Source organism: Agelaius tricolor, unplaced genomic scaffold (assembly GCF_023055355.1).
Source record: "Agelaius tricolor isolate 1412-34295 unplaced genomic scaffold, bAgeTri1.0.p SCAF_12, whole genome shotgun sequence".
Taxonomy (NCBI): Eukaryota; Metazoa; Chordata; class Aves; order Passeriformes; family Icteridae; genus Agelaius; species Agelaius tricolor.
In genome coordinates this window covers 12,051,643-12,069,951 of record NW_027269272.1, presented here as the reverse complement: position 1 = coordinate 12,069,951, position 18,309 = coordinate 12,051,643, and the positions used below count along the sequence as shown (strand labels likewise).

Below are 18,309 nucleotides of genomic sequence, written 5' to 3'. Positions count from 1 at the left end.
TTTGCTCTTACCACGAGCCCCTGGAATCTGGGACAGTGGTGGATTTTGACCATGGAAAACATGAAATATGCACCCACCCAATAGATTACTCTTCATCACAGTGAAATAATTTCACAGCAATACTTATGCTCAGATTTCCTGGTGTCAAGAAAAAGGCAAGTTTTACTTCTAAACTTTCAAAACCAGAACTCTAAAAAGATAACAACCAAACTTTCAGAGAAATTTTCTTAAAATATGAAGTATTTTGCCCAGTTTGCTGTGTTTGGTGTTTTTTCAGATGGGTTTCATTGCTGGTTTTCAAAGCATAAAGGGTACAAACCTGAAGATATTCAGCTTCAAGGTAAAGAGGGCAGAAAATTAGAAGCTCCTGATCACTGAGACATTAAAATGAACATTGCTGTGCAACTGTGATGGTGTTGGTTACTGCTATTCCCTTTCACAACATCTACTTTTTCTCTCCTCCAGCTGAGGCTTCAAAATATAGGTATCACTCCCATTTTTCTTTATCCATCAAGGTATTAGCTTTATAGAGTATAATTGACCCTAGTTAGTTAGTCAAGAAGGAGAAAGTGATGCAAGGTTTCCTGTTTATCCAGTCTTACAAAGACAGTGGAGTAGAATCTCTAAAGGCAAGTTAATCACTTCAGTATTAGATCAAAGCACAGTGTCTACTCAATTATTACAAAGTATTGCAATTACTGCAGTAAAAAGTTACCCATCAAACCATTATTTGCAAGAGACTGATACACATTCAAGAAAGGATAAAAAAAAAACAACACAGAACAAAAGGACCATTTTTGTATGTCCGTGTATCTCTTCAGATGTTCTCCCAGAGAAACTGCAACCATGAGGTACAGCAAAGTTAGATGAGGCCAAAGCTTCCCTTTCTTTAATAGCTACTCTTTTTAAATAGAGCCAAATTCTCTACCTCTTCTGGTTTAGTGGGGTTCCATGGAAGATGTCACAAGAGTTACTAAAAAGGTTTCAGTGCAGAAGAAAAATCCAGAGGAAACAAGGAAGGTAAATGTTTTTACTCAGATAAAACTTCTTACTGAGAAAGAAATCATCAAAATCTGTCTTAAAAGTGAAGATCTAAAAAGAAAAAAGGTATTATACAGGTGGAATTGTATGGTAGAGGATTAAGTCAAGCAAGTGCTACTAAGACTGATATTTGCCAGCATGAGTTGAATTGGGTGAGGCTAAAGGTTTATCTTCAAAAGCATCTTAAGTCTTCCAAACACCATCACTGCATATTCACATTAGGACTTTCTATCTTTTTAGGGTTTTTTAAAATTAGTTTATTTATTCAAAAAAGCTATGTATAGTAGGAGGGCTAAGTACAACTTCTTCCCTAGTGTGCTGAGTATGTTTGAGTGCAAAACATGCATTTAGCTTTTATTTTTTAATTGTCTAACCAAAAGGCATAATTTCACTGGGTAGGGTTGAAGTAATTTAGAATATTTTTAGGGCTTTTGATATTTCAGACAAAATAGCACCTCAGAAATGACTTCAACATTGAATAAAACAAAAGTATAATGTAGAAACAAACTCACATTTGGTATTTTAGCACATCTTTTCCTTGGAGTCTTCATCCAGCACTGATTAACATTAGCTTCCATTGCTTACCTCATTAGGCAGTACCTTCATCAGTGTTTTAAGAGTCTTCTAAAAGGTTATTTGGAGATAAAGCCTGCAGAAAATTCTACACATGGTAGGATTAACCATGGTATATGCTGACCATGCCCTTCTAAATATAAACTCTGGTTAGAGAAATGGAGAGGCTCTTCATGCACTACATTACGTGGACTCCTCTCTGTGACCTCCAGATGTCCTGATTCTCCCTGGCTTACCACATAATAGTCACGTAATACTAACCTTGATGGACTACATATGAATAAGAGGCTATTTTGAGGTTGTAAGTGCTTCAAATTGTAAGGTTTCCTGCACACTATCCCACAGCTGGCTTGGGAGGAGGATACTCAACTCAATGTAATATGTATGCAGTAGTCTTTATGAAAGCCCAGGCTGTTCTCAGAGATCATTCTCCCTGTGAGGAGTCTGCCTTGGAAATAAGCAAAAGACTTAGATCATTAGCAATGAGTTCCATAAATGTGGCTGCTAAGCATTAGTGTGTACCTCCACCAACACCCAGACAGTCCAGTGTCCACCAGGACTGTTGGTGTTGAATCACAAGCAAACCCCACCTTCTCCTCCCAGCCTGGGCTGCCCCAGTGGGCCATAAACCCAGTGGGTGTCTCCCAGGCAGCCAGGCCACAGCCCAGAGCTGCCCGAGGCACAAGGCCTGAAAGCCTCCCACATCCCTGAACGTGGGGAGGCTGCAGGAAACTCAGAACGTGTCAAACGAGCCCTGCTGCTGCTGCAAGGCCAGCAGTTCCCAATCAGCAGTGGATGCTGTTGTTCTCTAGACACCATCTGTTGCAACAGCTGCTGGTGGCTTTCCAACAGCCTCTTTAGTGCAGGTCTGAAACCTGACTGCTCTCAGTCAACCACCCCTTCTTATCTAACCTTGATGAGGGAGACGGAAGATCATGGTCACTCTGGCCCTCTACCATAGGGCATGCAGTGGCATTGACTGCCACAAACGGCAGTGTCACTGCCGAATGGGACTGAGACAGGATCCCCACAGCCCTCCTGGGAGTGCCTGCATGTGTGGTGGGCTGGGAGCAGGGCAGGGGTGGGTGTTCTTTAGCAAACAGCCCCCTCCCCACCGCCTGACTCTGCAGGGATGCAGCACCCAGTCCAGCATCTGGCCTGTCCCCTCTTCTCTGTGGCCTCTCTAGTGAAGAGCAGCATGAGAAGCCTGACCTCCCAAAATCCCACACTGCAGAGCCCACGAGGAGCAGGGCCCTGCTCACTCCTGAGGCTCCCTGCAGGCAGAGCCCTGTCAGTCACTCCCCGAGGAGTGTGTGCTCGCTGTGTCCCTGCACTCCAGCATGCACCCCCTCTAAACCACACGGATATCAGAGCGTATTGGGCCTGCTGTCTGAAAAATGTCTTTTGTTTAATATTTTGCTTCTCATGTTGGCTTCTCAGCACTGTTCAGTTAAGCTTATTTTCTTAGCAGGTCTCCTGTGTAATTTTTATAAAGATTATAAACAGTGTCACCAGTCTGCCCTACTTTTTAATGAAAAATGCATTGAAAATCACTTTCAGCAACACACTTTTAAGACTTTCTTTCTGCTAACTTAAAAAACTTATTTCTGATTGCCCCCTTGTTCAGAAGATTTTTCACATTGTCATGATTCACTACCAAATAGAAGATTTTAATGAAAATCTTTGGACAAAGCGTTCTAATTACACTTGACCTCAGTTTATACCATGTGACCACACATGTATCTGAATATCACCATGTAAAATGTACTTTTGGCAACCGAGAGCTACAGGATGTTTAAGAATATCTGAAAACAAACGTTGAAGCAGCAGAGAGCAATCCCTTAGTCTGGCTCCTACCTGTACCTGCATTAGTGGTGCAGGTGCATTAACCTTCTATTTCCTTCAGATGCCTTAAGGAACAGTAACACCCGTACAGCGCTTTCCCCCGTATTTTTATATTCAGATTATGTAACTGTGCTGCTTGCATAACCGCGACAATAAGTGTAGGATTTGTCTAAGGATCAACACGGAGCAGCTCCTGCCAGCCGTTCCCGAGTGTCCCTCCCAGCCGCCCCGCTCGGAGCGCGCAGATAAGGTGGGTGCCGTGTGTGTCAGTGACGCTCACCCCATGCAGCCCGGCCGGGAAGGTTTAGCCTAGAATAACGTTTGCATTCACTGCATGAGATAATGTCACCAAAGAAGTCAGGTCTCAGCGGCCTTACCGAAGCACACAGGACAGACCGCTACCCAGCTGCCACCCGTCCCCTGTCTGGGGGTACCTCCCCGCTCTGTCGCGCCGCCGGGGATCCCCCAGCCCCGCGGGTCCATCTCCCTTTTCCCGGGGCTCCCGCCCGGCTCCTGCCGCACGCGCGGGCGCAGCCGCGCTCGGGGCTGGGCGGGCGCCCCGGTGCCCCCTTTGTGCCTTTTACAGCAGAACAGCCCCGCGGGCAGGCCCCGCACCGGGCAGTGCCGGTGCCGGTGACCCTGCCCCCGGGAAGGGGCGCCGCGGGTCCGCTCCGGCCACACGCCTCGCTGCGAGGGCGCTCACGGACCCGCCCCCCCGCTGCGGCCGCATCAATCATTAACGGCGGCTCGGGTGTCCAGCGCCTCCCACCCCGGGAAACCCTACCCGGGGCGGCGGGGGCGTCTCTTCCCGCTCCTCGGGAGCGCTGGATGCGCCGCCGGTCTCCAGTTACCGCGATGCCGGGCGGCGGGGCGGGAGGAGCCGCGGCGGTGCTGCCACTGCCCTTGCTGCAATGAGTGATGCTGCCGGGGGCGGCGGCGGGGGCGGAGAGGCGCAGAGCTACCGCGGATCCTCCGCCGGCGGCTGCGGGCGCAGCGGCTTTGCCTCGCCCGGTCGGCGGCGAGGCGGCGGGCCCGGGGCCGGCCGGGGCAGCGGCAGCATGCCGGCGGGCGATGGGGACAAGAAGGAGGCGGCGCCGCCGCCGCCTCGCCCTGCCGCCCTGCTGCGGTGGGACGAGGTGCCCGAGGACTTCGTGGAGTGCTTCATCCTTTCGGGCTACCGGCGGCTGCACTGCTCGGCACAGGAGTGCCTGGCCTCGGTGCTGCAGCCCACCAACGAGACCCTCAACTTCTGGACCCACTTCATCCCACTACTGCTCTTCCTCAGCCGCTTCGGGCGGCTGCTGCTGCTGCGGGGCGCCGGGGACGTGCCCTTCCACCACCCGGCCCTGCTGCCCCTCTGGTGCTACGCCTCGGGGGTGCTGCTCACCTTCGCCATGAGCTGCACGGCCCACCTCTTCAGCTGCCTCTCCCCGCGCCTCCGCGCCACCTTCTTCTACCTGGACTACGCCTCCATCAGCTACTACGGCTTCGCCAGCACCGTGGCCTACTCCTACTACCTGCTGCCGGGGCTGAGCCTGCTGGACGCCGGCGCCATGAGCCGCTACGTGCAGCAGCGGCTGGGCTGGCAGCTGGACTGCAGCCTGCCCATCGCGGCCTACCGCGTGCTCGTGCTGCCCGTGGCGCTGGCGCTGGCCGTGGGCTGCACGGCCGCCTGCTGCCGCAGCCGCGCCGCGTGCTGCGCCTACCCGTTCGCCGTGCGCACCTTCGTGTTCGCCATGCCGCTCAGCATGGCCTGCCCCATCATGCTGGAGAGCCTCTTCTTCGACCTCCGCGCGCGCAACCCCACGCTCTTCGTCTACTTCTACCGCCGCTACTTCTGGCTGCTGGTGGCCGCCTTCTTCAACGTCAGCAAAATCCCCGAGCGGATCCAGCCGGGGCTCTTCGACATCGTGGGGCATAGCCATCAGCTTTTCCACATCTTCACCTTCCTCAGCATCTACGACCAGGTGCACTACGTGGAGGACGGGCTGGCTGAGTTTCTCAAGGCACCCCTGGCTGCCCCCACCTACCTAGGCACCGTGGGCTATATGCTGCTCCTGACCGTCTGCCTTGCTGTGGTCGTCAGGAGGTTCCTCAACGTTGCAGACCTGTGCAAGCAGGACTGACCAGCCCGGCGGCCCTCGGGACAGCGACCGCCATGCCAGTGACCCTTGGCCTGGAGGTCCTTGCGCCGATGACCTTCAGACTGGTGACCCTCAGACCAGACCCGCCATGTCCTGAAGAAGCTGTGACACCTGGGGGAAACACACCTGTGGAAGAGCCAGGTCCCTTTCATGGAGGTTTGCTGGAGAAAATGACCATGGCAGAACTGCTCGTGCTCTTTAAGCTACTAGGTTACCAGGGGAAGCAAGCAAATGCTTACTGGTATGTTGCTGCTTAGAGTATAAGCTGAAATAATTAAGCTCTGCTACTAGGAAGAATGCATGAATGGTGAATGCCACTTACTAATTTCATAACAATTAGGTCTAAACTAGCTCTGTATATACATATATATTTATATATCTAGCTATATATTTATTAGCTACATATATGTGTATATATATGTATACACCTGAAGACATTTGTGCAATGATTTCTCATAGACTTTTAATCAACTCCTATGTGAAATTTCCTAGCAGATTATGCACTGGCATTTATCTTCCTCTCTGATATTGTAACAGGCCTTTGCAGCCACATACTGGATTTTAAATGCAAACAAATCAATAGCTATCTATAGTTTCTAAGGTCTTGCAGCCTTTTCAGCCAGAGAACAATAGATTTAAGAGCAAGAGGAAAAACAGCTGTGAATTATTACAGAATTACCAGTTAATGGAGAGACTTTAATTAGACAGACAGTTAGTGGTTGGTGTAGCCACTCAGATACTAAAATAAAATAAAAGGATATGTAAAATAATTGAACCAGAAAGGGGTCAAACTGGTTTGGAACGGGGGCAGAGGAAGAACAAGGACCCTGCATAATGGAATGGCTCTTCCCTCAGCTTGTCAGGAACATCTGTTGTGCTGAGGGAGTTGCTAAGGGGCCCCTTTATCTTCCTGGGTAAATCACCCCCAAACCAGTCCTCTAGAGTCAAAGTCAGATGCCAGACTTTCTATCAACCCCTGCCAAGCTCGGTGGGAGTTCTGTGGATGTAAAGAGAGTAACTGATGCATGAGATCTCATTCTGGATCTTTTAAAAAAGCTACACGGAACTAGTTTCTGCTGCTCTTTAATTAGAGCACTGTCATATTTACCATCCTAAAATTAGTTGCAGAATACGATACTGCTGAATCCGAGTTCAGCACCTAAAATCTGGCTCTACAAGTACTGGATACTGGCACTTTTTTGTCATTCCCCACTTTTTCCTATTCTGATTAGTTGTGGCTGCAGCTGGATGTGTTGAAGTCCTCTTTCTGAAGCTTTAGGGGAGTTCAAAGACAAGAATTAGGAGGTGTTTTCCAAAGCAGTACCTTTTCAGAGCAACCCATGTACTATCCTTGTCACAGGACAAAGAGCTTAAGTATAGATTGAATTTACTCTAGATACATTTTTGTAAACCATGTGCAGATTTTAAGCAGATGCACTTTGCTTTCGTCTGACAGAACAAGTGCAATAATGTTACACAAGGGGCTTACCAAGCGAAGTTCAGGTGAGAAACTGCTTGTGTAACCCATTGTCTAAAGAAGGGTGGTACTTCCTTAGCAAACCCTTGTGTCAGACTGCATAATAGTGTAATAGCTGTTTTACTCAGCTCCTATTGTAGAAGTGTATTTCTGCTTGGGTCTTTCCCATTTTCATGGACATGGCATCTGAATCCCAAGACAACGTTTTGAGTCCAGTTCTCATCTTCTGTAAGACAAAGTCCCCTTTGTTTAAAATGGGAATATAGGAAGGACTGTAGCCAGGGATTTTGAAGTCAAATCCTTAACATGGGTCAGGGTCATCACAGACCCAATAACTGATATGCCCTCTACCAATGGAACAGCTTTATGAAAATTTCTCAGTTGAAGTGCATAAGCTAAAAGAAAATTACACTCATTCAATTTAGCTTTTATCTCAACCCATTTTAAGTATAATGGTTTGAATATTTTAGATTCTTAGTGAACTATGAAAATGGCCTAACAAAAATATATACTCTTTGCCAGCCACAGTTCTGCTGGTATGTCATTTCTGGAAGGGTCAGATGTATTTTAAGGAGATTGACTAGAATTATCTGGAGTAGCAGTTCCCAAACTGTGGCCTCTTGAGTTATTGCTGTTGGGCCATAAAAAACTGCATAGCCCTGTGTGAGTGGCTGTGTTCAGTTTTCATTTACCAACCTGCATGAAAAGAAAATGGAAACTACATGAAGTATTTTAAATTTTACCTATTTTCACTAAGTTTTGTCATAAATGTAGCATTGCTTTCTTCACCTGCCAACAAAGCAGAAGATTATCTGCACAACTGGGAGAGAAGGCTGGTTCACAACATTGCTATTCCTTGAAATGTGCTTTAATATTGTGAAAACCCTGAAAACTCACAGCAGAAAGCCAGTGGATCAAGACCTGCAACCATGTCAGGCTATGAATTTCCACAACTGCAAAAAGAGGCCAAAAATCTTTGAGATGGGCTGTATTCAAGTTAAAATAATAGAGGCATAGTAGTTAGAGCCCAATGACTCATCCAAACTAATTATGTAGAAAGGGTTTGCCTAGGAGATGCCACTAGCACATCCAACCAGCAATTAAAAGCTAAGAAATAAATCTTAGGACAGCAAACCTCAGCATTAGAAGGCAGCTCAGAAACAAACAGTAACAGCCAAATGTAAAAGACCAAGCTATTAAAGCATCCTGTATAATGAATTATATTTGTGCTTGTCAGTCACAATGTAGAGGACATCTCAAGAGGCAATGTCAAAAATGGCTGTTGCTAACTTGTAAAAATACATTTGATATTTGGAGTTAGGCCACACAGGGTCATCTATATATATCTCAACGACAGATAACAGTATAAAGTTTGGATTGCAACCAACTGCAATTTTACTGGAATCTTACTGCTGTTACAAGAGTTGCCTGTGAGCCCCAGTCACACTGAAGATTGGGTACCTGGCTCTGATATTAAGAATATTGCTTCATTCAGAAGTTTCTGTTGGCAAATTGTTTAGGCACGTGTATGGGCCTGAGCACCTCATGGAATTATTTGTAAAAGCTGGTTGCAAGCACTGCTGTCTGAGCCACTGTAAGCAGGCTGCTGAATCCTGAGTGAATGGCTACAGGGAGATGTGATTAGAATTTAAGAGTTCTAATTCATGGATTTTTGTTTGTCTGTTTTTTGTTTAAAAAATGTGACTACAAATTAAAAAGGTACAGTAAGTGTGGAGAATATCTAGGGAATGTTACCTGAGTGTCTGTGTCTATTCAGTGAAGGACATGCATGCAGATAATATTCCATTTGCTGTCCGATGGACAAAAGTAATCTGAGATAAAAAGATTCAAATTGGAACAAGATATCTATAATTATAGTGCTTGAATTTGCTCATATAGAAGTGAGTCAGCATTTGTGTGACTTGTAAGGGTGCAGGATAACTTTCTGGTGTGAAAGCACATGACTGAAGAACATGTGTAAGCATGTTCAGAGCTTGGAGGTCTAACCTGCAGACTAGGTGCATAAGGAAATCCTAGAAAACTAACTTGCTTGCAGAAATATGTGTCATAATGTTTTTATAACCTGCCATAAGGTCTACACTGTGGATTCCACAGCTCATGTTTAAACCAAAAAGGCTTTTCAGGCCTTTTGGAGTAGAATCTGTATAGGGATGGGAGCACAAGGTGAGGACTGGAGCACAGGGGGGTGGCCTGTAAATGCCTGGGTGTCTTTCTGTGTTTGGCCAGCACTGACTTTCAGACTGACACACCTGTGCTGATGTGAAGTGACTGTTGCTGGGGCCACTTCCAAGAGTGTTGGTGGCACAGACACCCTCCCTTGCATTCAGCATGTGCCTAGAACTGCAATCTACACTGGCATATATTCAGTAAGCCTGGCTTCTGGGCACTTCTGAGTAGCCTGTGAGCTTCCAGCTCATCTTCCTGGAAGATCGATAAACCTCATCTGTAATCACTACCCTGTTTTCTGTGGTGATACAGTACTTTTTCTGCAGTGTGTTCATTTGAATGTCACTATCCAGGGTATCTGTGAAGCTATGAGCAGCTTCATTAGCAAGACTGGAATCTATATCTGGAAACAAAGGGAAAGGTTTCATCTGCATGCTGCACTTGTAGAAATGTAGCAGTTAAAAGTAGAAGTATGTTCGGGTTTTTTTGCTAAAATGATAATTCTGCTTAGTTGTCCAAGTGTTATGCCTATTATTTATTTGCTGAATCCAGCTACTTTGTCAGGTTTTTGTCAACAGTGCACCTGCAGGAAATGACAGTATGAAAGTTTTACTTCATGTTTTAAGTAAACTCTGAGGCAGCACATTCATAGAGCATTATTGCACTAAACTCAGTTGATTACCATCCACATGCCTTACAGAAGCAAGTCATACCTGTAGTAATTGCCCAGATTAAACTGATTTTTCATTGCCTGTGAGCTTAAAAATGACCAAGTGGCCAGTAACAAGCTGAGGAGTCAGGCACTCCTGGGTTCTTATCCTTGCTTTGCCACTATCTGTTCTGTAATCTAGGGCAAGTTGTTTAAACTGTGTTCATTTTGAATGAATTTTAATTCATGTGAAACACTGGAATTGTACCAGGGTTGAATTTGACCCTTTGTGTCTCAGTTCCCACATCTGTAAGATGGGGAGAATTTACCTTACCTACCTCGCAGGGTTGCTCTGAAGACTAGCAAATGTTTGTAAAGCACTTAAAAATGCAAAGACCCTCCCAGGTGCTAAGAAGAAATCTTCCAGCAGAGAGAATGTTATATTTTCCCTCATCTCACAGGGAGAGGAGCATGAACGTTTCCAGATTGTGAACTCTTGGGACAAACCCCTGTCATTGCCATACTCCTAGGATGTTCACATCCTGTGTCTTTTGGAGCTGATGGCTCCAAAAATTTCCGCTGGCTCAAGTGGGGGGCAGTCAAGACCCAGGCAGTATTAAACAGGCTGACTAAATGCTTAAGGGTCAGGAGTAAAGAGAAAACATGCATGACTTACATATGCTTTTCTTCAGAAATTCTCACTGGTAACTTGTACTGAGGAGCATTGTAACACCCATGAGGCCTCCTTGTTCATTTAGCCATGGATTGTATTCCAGTTACTATGAAACAATGGAGCAGGATTTCCCATCAGTGTCTGTAAGATTATTATTATGTCTCAGTTGCCATTGGGAATTTTGAACCATGTCAAACTTCTTACCAGAGTAAAAAGACCTGAAGTAAATGAAGCTTTTAAGAAAAAATATGTATTCATTTGAGAATATAAAATTATATTGATCAAACAACTTTCTCTTTTTCCCTCCTGTTCTACAAAACCAACTACATGGAGTTAATCTTATGGTTGGGTGAAATCTGAACTCAGATCTTTTGACCACATATATGTACTCTGTCAAGAAGCCCTGAATAATCATTCTACTAACCCACTCTGCCCATCAACTGGAAGGGCTGATACAAAAAGCACCACTGTGAAGAGGACCATGTTTCTAAGAGTTTTTCTAACTGGGAGCAGTAGCTGAGGGGAAAAAAAAAAGACTACATCAAAGGGTTTAAGTGGTTTGTTAGTCAAGGCCTGTACCTTTAGAAATTCTCCCAATATCCAAGTATGTTCCTAGCTTCTGTTAGACACCTCTGAGTCAGGGCTGTATCACCAACACTCAAGATACAGCTGAGACTTTACTCTGTCAGATGAGATCTAAGATGGTAGTGTCACATGCACTGCAAGACACTGACCTCCATTCAAGACACTTAGTGTCTTGGAGCTGGGTGTGGAATTAAGTTAAATAATTTTCACATCTTGCTTAGACAGATGCTGCTTCATTCCACTGAATTCAGTAATAAATTATTGACCAAGACAAAGGAAGCAGGCTTTTGCTTAAAGTTGCCTGGAAGGGAACACCACCAGCAGACTTCTGCTTTCAGGGCAATTGCTTCCTGCACCGTACTCAGAACATGGAGGATTCTGAAGTAGGGCTTTGCTACTTCATGGGAATGCCTTAGGATTTGTGGTTGTAGCTGGGGGTTAATAGTACAGAGAAACAGTTTATAGCAAGTCAATTCTGTCTGCTAGAGGTTCAAGCACGCTTTAGTAGGAGGTATCATGTTTAAGGGGCTATGCATGCAATGAACAAAAAGTGTGAATTTTGTGTGGTTCTGTTGGGAGGGTTTGAAAATTTACTCTTTGTACACTTTTGGATGCTGACTACTGTATATGTAATGACTATGCATTTTTAGCAAAAAAAAGGGTGTGATCTATAAATAAAGTTGATTCTGAGTTCATTTTTGCAGAAATGCATTTATAAAGACTTTTCTCATTTCTTTGTATAATTTACTGTGACGCCTGTAGGATCAGAAATTTGTTGAATGTAGTTCTCTTCAAACACAGGTGAGTTAGCATGAGTACAGGAATGTTCAGTTCTTATATAGGGGCATAGGGGTGTTGGTACTTCTGAAAACAGTATACTAGCAAAAGTGTCATTGCCTTTTCATTGTCTTTTATATTTTAAAGCAATAAAATGGCATTCTTTGCCATTTTAGTTCTCTGCTAACTAAATAATGATAGACATCCCCGTTACATTAAGATCTAATAATTAATATGTATTAGAAGATTAGTGTTCAGCCTACAGTGCTCCCTGAAAAATCATGAAATTGGTAGGAATAGCAGTGCAAAGAATCAGCAAAACATTGATTGCAAAATGAAGAGGTCTATTTGGCATCAAGTAAAGTTTCCTATTTGGCATAGTAGGATGGCAAAATACTGTTTTCTGTCCAAGTCAGGCACTAAAAAGCACTCAGTGAACTGCAATTACATAAAGTGTCTGCCTTAAGCCTTTTCTGTCAAAATTCAGCAGATCAGGATGTATCCCAACATAATTGCAGATTCCCCCTGACAGGAACACAGTGGAAAACTAGGATCTTCTACTTGAGGTGTGCAGAATTCCTTCCAAAATTCTAAAATTCTTGAGATTCTTATTCGCAGACTTCGTACATCCTATTTGAAATGTGGCAATGACTTAAAGGATTTGATGAAATCAGCAAAAACCTCCATTACCTTCTTAGAAGTAGATGCTTCAAGAGACTACATCCTACAAATAAACAAATACTTCACAAGACTGCATCCTCCTGTTAACACTTAAGGGTTTTCATAATGTTATCAGTAAACTCTGGATCTGACTGCTGGACACGAACAGGCTGGAGGGAAACCTCACAAAACTGATGAAGCCAGTGAAGATGGCAAAACAGTGAGCAGAATGGTAAGCAACAAAAGTTACAGCTGCTAGGACAGGTAATTTATTGAGGTCAGTGCCTCAGCCTTCAGCTCTGGTGGATCCATAGTTACTCTGATAATCTATGGGAAATCTGAAGGCAATCTATATTTTGTTACCATGACATCACTTCTCTGACAAATGACCCTAAAACTCAGGACTGTATTTGAGGAGGAACAAAAAAACATCTGACACACAATTACCTTCAGATTTTATTCTCTCATCAGAGGATCACGTATGGCTAGCAGGATCTGCGAGTGGAGATGAAACACATTAAAAATTAAAGGTGGAAAAAACATAGAGTATTAAATCAGTATTAATGCTAAAGCTCAGTCTTGGCTGCAGTGACAAGAGCCTTTGGGGCAGACACTACAGATGCACTTTCTGCATCAGAAACCCTTTACCACTACAAGGCAGATTTCTTATCAGTAGTGGCAGTACACTTCTGTTCTGGGGAGCTGGAAATCTCCTGCTGGGGAGCACAGCCTTTGGGTACATGCTGCAGGCTGTACAGAAGCAAAATGAGAGACCATGTCACACAATCTTTTTGGAGAGTAAGCAATTTTATAGAGTTTTCTAATTTGGGTCTCTCCTGCCTCCAAGGTCTAATCCTTTCCTGTCCCTTCTGACTGATGAAACATGAAAATATAGTTTTTTCTTTAATTTTTGGTGTTAAGTATACTTTTCAATATTATACTCTGTTTGCTAGAAAATGTCTGTTCTCTCTCACTCTCCTCTGCTGTCCTGAGAAACTGGGCAATGCCACATGTACAAGAAAAAAAATCCTTGGGTTTTTTTTCCCCCCTCTTTATATGCTGGTCTCTCCACATCCACAGTCCTGGGGCTATGGAATTCAATCACTGGCACTCACTAGTGTTCCAAAATCTCAGCTTTTCTTTTTAGCAGCACTTGGAAGGACAACTAGGAAATGTCAGTGAGGTGGATAACAAGCAGCAGTATCTGTAGCCCTCAGAAATAATACAAATAATGAGCAAAAGGTAAACAGGTCCCTGGGGCAGCTTCTCTGATACCTTTGTACTCACAGACATCATCTCTCATTATCCAAAATTGAGTGAAGCTCATAAGCACATGCTTAACTTTAATAGGACTGTATGTTTATCTTTGTTCATTGGTGGGGTGAACTTTTCCTTGTGTTTAAGTGTGCTATAGAAGCAGAGCCCTAATGAGCAGACAGTGCCAGGAAAATGTTGCCAGCAAGAGTCTGGCACAGCAGATCCTGCCATCCAGCCCTAAGGCAGTGTCCTACACTCCCAACTCACTTTCCCTCCTCAGCTGTAACGCTTTAAAGCACTCTCAGGGCATCATCTGAAAAATTTTAATACAAAACAAAGAGCAAAGTATATATACAGCCAGAAATGCACCAACTTAGTCATGAAATAAAGCTGCAGAGTTTGCATTTGTACCAATTACAACATCAAAACATTGTTTCTTGTAGTGTAGTAGAAAATCATAGCTTGAAGAGAAAGAGTTTGGAACAGTAAGTAACCAGAATCACTGAGCACTGAAAAATATATTCAATAGCCAATATAGTTAAAAAGAATATTTATGTCTGTAGAATATGGACTCAAAACTTAAAAAGAGAAGCCAAATATTCTGTGAGGAACACCTTTGTCCCTAGCAATAGAGCAAGTTCCTTCAAGCTATAACTATTCTGCCCTAACAGAAGCATGCCATCTCTTCTAAAGTTCAGATATGCTTTGGACAATAACAAAATAATTTGACTTAACTGTGTTCAGTAAAACACAGTGAACTGATATAGATTGAGAACATATACAAGAGTTGGAAACCTGCCCAAAATTCAGGTTAAATGAATATTATTTCAAGTCCCAGCTAGCTTAGCACTTGGCAGACCTATCACCTCAGAGGGAATATACAGTGTATCTTCAGATCTGCTTCTCCTGGCATGACCATTATTCCAAAGAATATAGTGAATTGATATAATGAATGGCAAACAGTAGATACCTCAATTACAGTTAATCTGTGATGAGTATATTCTTGTATTCAGATATAAGGCTGAATTACATACATGAAAAAGTTGGTGGTACTCTACATACATCACCGAGTTGAAAAGAGTTTAAAAGTTGTATTGATTTTGACTTTGCTGGCAGATTCTTACATGGGTTTGCACAGAGCAAATGAACTGGTGGACTTACAAATATTACCAAGTGAAGTAATCACTGCTTTCTCTTCCAAAAGTCACAGTGACTCCAGGCAGAGCTACTGAAGACCCACAGTGAATCTGATCTGGCCCTCTACCCTTTACAGCAGTGGTAGCTTGAAGTGCAAGTCCTCTGTGGAAAGTGCTAGATGTTCACCTAGCAGTTTCCAACACACTTCCTTGCTGTGTTTAAATAACCCCAAGGAATGTTATTCATTAGCCAAATATGCACATAGAGCTAATAAATAATTATGATTTTCAGGCTCTGGAACTGTCATGATTTCTAATTTCAGTGTCAGGGCAACACTGCCAGGTATGTCCTAGACATGAGTGACTTCCAACGTATTACTCAACACTCTTTGTTCCAAAAGCCATTTCAGTCCCCCACTAGCTCATGAAGAAACAATCTGCAGCAAACAGGCTGGTAAATGAAGTCTCTAAGGTGACAACTTCCCATGTGCACTATAATAGGTCAGCAGCAGTGCAGTTCCTTTCACAAGTGATTCCTGAGCTCAATTCACAAACAAGCACCAGACTCAGTTCTCTTCCTTTGGCATTTTGCCTGGAAGGCTCAAACAGGCTGGAGAATAATTCTGACTTGTGAAAAGCTCTTTTCCCCTCCTATTCTCCAATCACATCCGTGTGTGCAGCACTGGCACAGAGGAGGCAGCAGGAATGCAGGGTGGCAGAGCACATCTCTGTGCTGCACCAGCCCATCCGTGGCACGGAGCCACATGATCCCACCAGGGCAGCTCCCACACGAGTCAGAGCAGCCTGAGAAGCTGGCAGTGACAGCCCTGCCTGCCTGCCGGGCCAAGTGAACCTCAGAATAAAGAGATTCAGACCTGCTGCTCAGAAGAAAGTTTTGCAGCATTAGTCTGTGCCCAGCAAACCCATGGAGGACACTGAGGTCAACCAGCAGGAGTTTCCTAGACAAGATTTGGTGTTACTCAGTTTTAAGAAAACAAACCTCCATTTTCTAACTCAGCTATCAATGATAAATGATACAGAGAATAGAAATTTTTAGTTTCCCCGAAGTTGCTGGATAGAGCTTAAAGACTAAATGACAAAAAATGGATGTAAAAATATGACCACAGGAGGATAAAGGTGGCTGGAACCAGTGGGCAAACAGATAAAAAGGACTAGAGTGTTTTTTTGCAAGTCATTCAACAATGAAGTAACAGCACATGCCCAAAGGAAAAGTTCAAGGAAAAGTCACCTTTAATATCAAAGCATTCAGTGAATGTAATCACTAAAGCCCCCTTTTATGACTCTCCAGGACCAAAAAAGGACTTCCAGTGAGAAGTGGATACATACAAATTAGTTCTAGGAAAGTAATGTTTATGTATTAAATAAAAACCACGTTTTAATGAATATGTATGATTATGATGGATAAATACCTTGTTGTAAAGCCTCACAACACACACAGGATATAAAAAATATATATCCTCTGTGTGTCCTGCACAGGTAAAGAATGCCTGCTTTCTAATGCTTTACATGTTTTAGAAAGTTTATTCCAGCCAATTTCAGGATCTTCTGCGCTCTTGAGGTCTGAGTTGGATCGAATCCTCAATTTCAGTTTGAAATGAACAAGGCAAACCAAATTATTCACATCTATTGAACAAGTAAGGGATAATTCAGCTTGCTTTACTCTGTCCCAGCACCGGCGCAGGGACGCAGGGAGCAGAGCGGTGCGTGCGGGGATGCAGCCGCTGCAGGGGCTGCGGTAGCTCCGGGGCCGCCAGGAGGAGCCGCAGGAGCGCGGCCGGGGCGGGCACGGCCCCGTTCTCCGCACGGGAGCTGGGGCTGCATTTCTCATCTGCAGCGCACAGGAGGGAGCGCAGGAGCCCCCGGCAGGCGCCTCCGCCCCGCTCGCTCCTGCACAGCTGGGCCTGGGCCCCGCTACTGTCCCCGGGGCTGCTTTGGGAGGGATGCCCCATCCATGGAACACTCTCAGGGAGAAGCTGGCACAGAGACCTGGCCGGCTGGCAAAAATAATGCCTTAGAGGCAGCTGCTTGCTGATACAATCCAATAGGAAAAAACCCAAAACTGTTTTGAAGGGGATGACGCCACTCTCTTAGACATTCCTGGAATTTAAACTGAACATAAGTCAGTCGGAGTGAGAGTATGCAGTTTGCCATGTTGGCTTTTTATTTAAACATATTGACTAAAATAAGTTCATTTGATCTGTTTCCCTTGTCACATGCATACCACAGCAAATGCAGATTAACATACCTATTAGACTTCTATAGTAGTTTAAAATCAGCGTGACAAGCATGCAAAGAGAAACAAAACAGGCAAGCAGTAAAAAAGAAAATCTGAAAGGATCTTCCTATGCAGGACTGCACCTTTCAAAGGTGAGCAGTTGAAAGTCATCAGTTCAGAAATGGCTCCTTCCTGGCCCAGACCCAGTGAGATGGATGAGCACTGGTAAAGCCACGAGGCACACACCTGGCTGGCACAATGCCATGACCACCCTGCCACAGCCAGCACGTTGCCTACTGGATGGGGACAACTCTTTTACTCTGCTACTCAGGCATCAGACTGACCCATGTTCATTGAACCTGCTTACCATATTCCCAGCTGATGTCAAACAATGCACATATATTTCATGCTACAGTTTTCAACACCTTAGGCATTAAAATGTACTTTCCAAACTGCTGCAGTCCCCTTCTTGGCTCTAACATTGCAGTGCTAACTGGAGGATTGTAGCAGTGCTATGATTCAATCCCTGGTGGTAGTTTATTGCAGGAGCTGTTGGACTGGCTATGCTGTTTGTAGGGCAGAGCTGACACTCACAGTCTCAGTGACAGACACAGACACCAGCTCCCAGCTTGCCATGACCTTCAAGCTCTCCTGGGGAACTCCCATTCATTTTGGCCAGTGACACTTCATTCCTAACCTATGCCAAAGATTACACAGCACCTTCCAGACAGCTGTGCTTTCCTGTCCACTGGTCATCTTTCAAATAAGTCTCTTCTGGGCACAGCCACAATCCAGAGCTGCTGTCTGAGGCTGTTAGATTATCTCCACAGCCCTTTTCAAAGTTGGGATATAAGCAAGCCTGATCCACTCCTTTCTTATTCAACACCAGCACATGGAAAACGTTTCACAGTATGACTTCCTGTGCAAGCTGCCCAGGGATCCCTACTTCTTGTGTTGGCACAAGCTGTGAATGTCAGCAGCCTTATTGTATGGATGCAGAATCTCATCAGAGTTGTTTCCAACTCTCTTTACTACTTCCTTCCTTTCATTTATTTTTTCCCACTTTCTG

The 18,309-nt window shown here is 44.6% G+C and overlaps 2 protein-coding genes across 3 annotated transcripts in view; one reads left to right on the top strand and one right to left on the bottom strand.

Moving 5' to 3' along the window:
* Nucleotides 1-4,334, bottom strand: part of U2SURP (U2 snRNP associated SURP domain containing) — a 50,419-nt gene extending 46,085 nt beyond the window's left edge. The window contains exon 1 of one of the 2 annotated variants that reach the window (XM_071437643.1): nt 4,244-4,334. The gene's annotated coding sequence lies outside the window, so the exon portion shown is untranslated. The remainder of the gene's footprint in view (nt 1-4,243) is intronic. The other variant, XM_071437644.1, reaches the window with a different exon arrangement.
* Nucleotides 4,335-4,370: 36 nt separating this feature from the next.
* PAQR9 (progestin and adipoQ receptor family member 9) lies at nt 4,371-11,869 on the top strand. The gene has a single exon (XM_071437658.1). It carries the CDS (start codon nt 4,371-4,373, stop codon nt 5,583-5,585), a length of 1,215 nt encoding a protein of 404 aa, XP_071293759.1. The 3' UTR covers nt 5,586-11,869.
* The last annotated feature ends 6,440 nt before the right edge of the window (nt 11,870-18,309 follow it).

Excerpts from the sequence above, each read along its gene's own strand:
- PAQR9 (XM_071437658.1), top strand. The coding sequence starts at position 4,371 with ATGAGTGATGCTGCCGGGGGCGGCGGCGGGGGCGGAGAGGCGCAGAGC.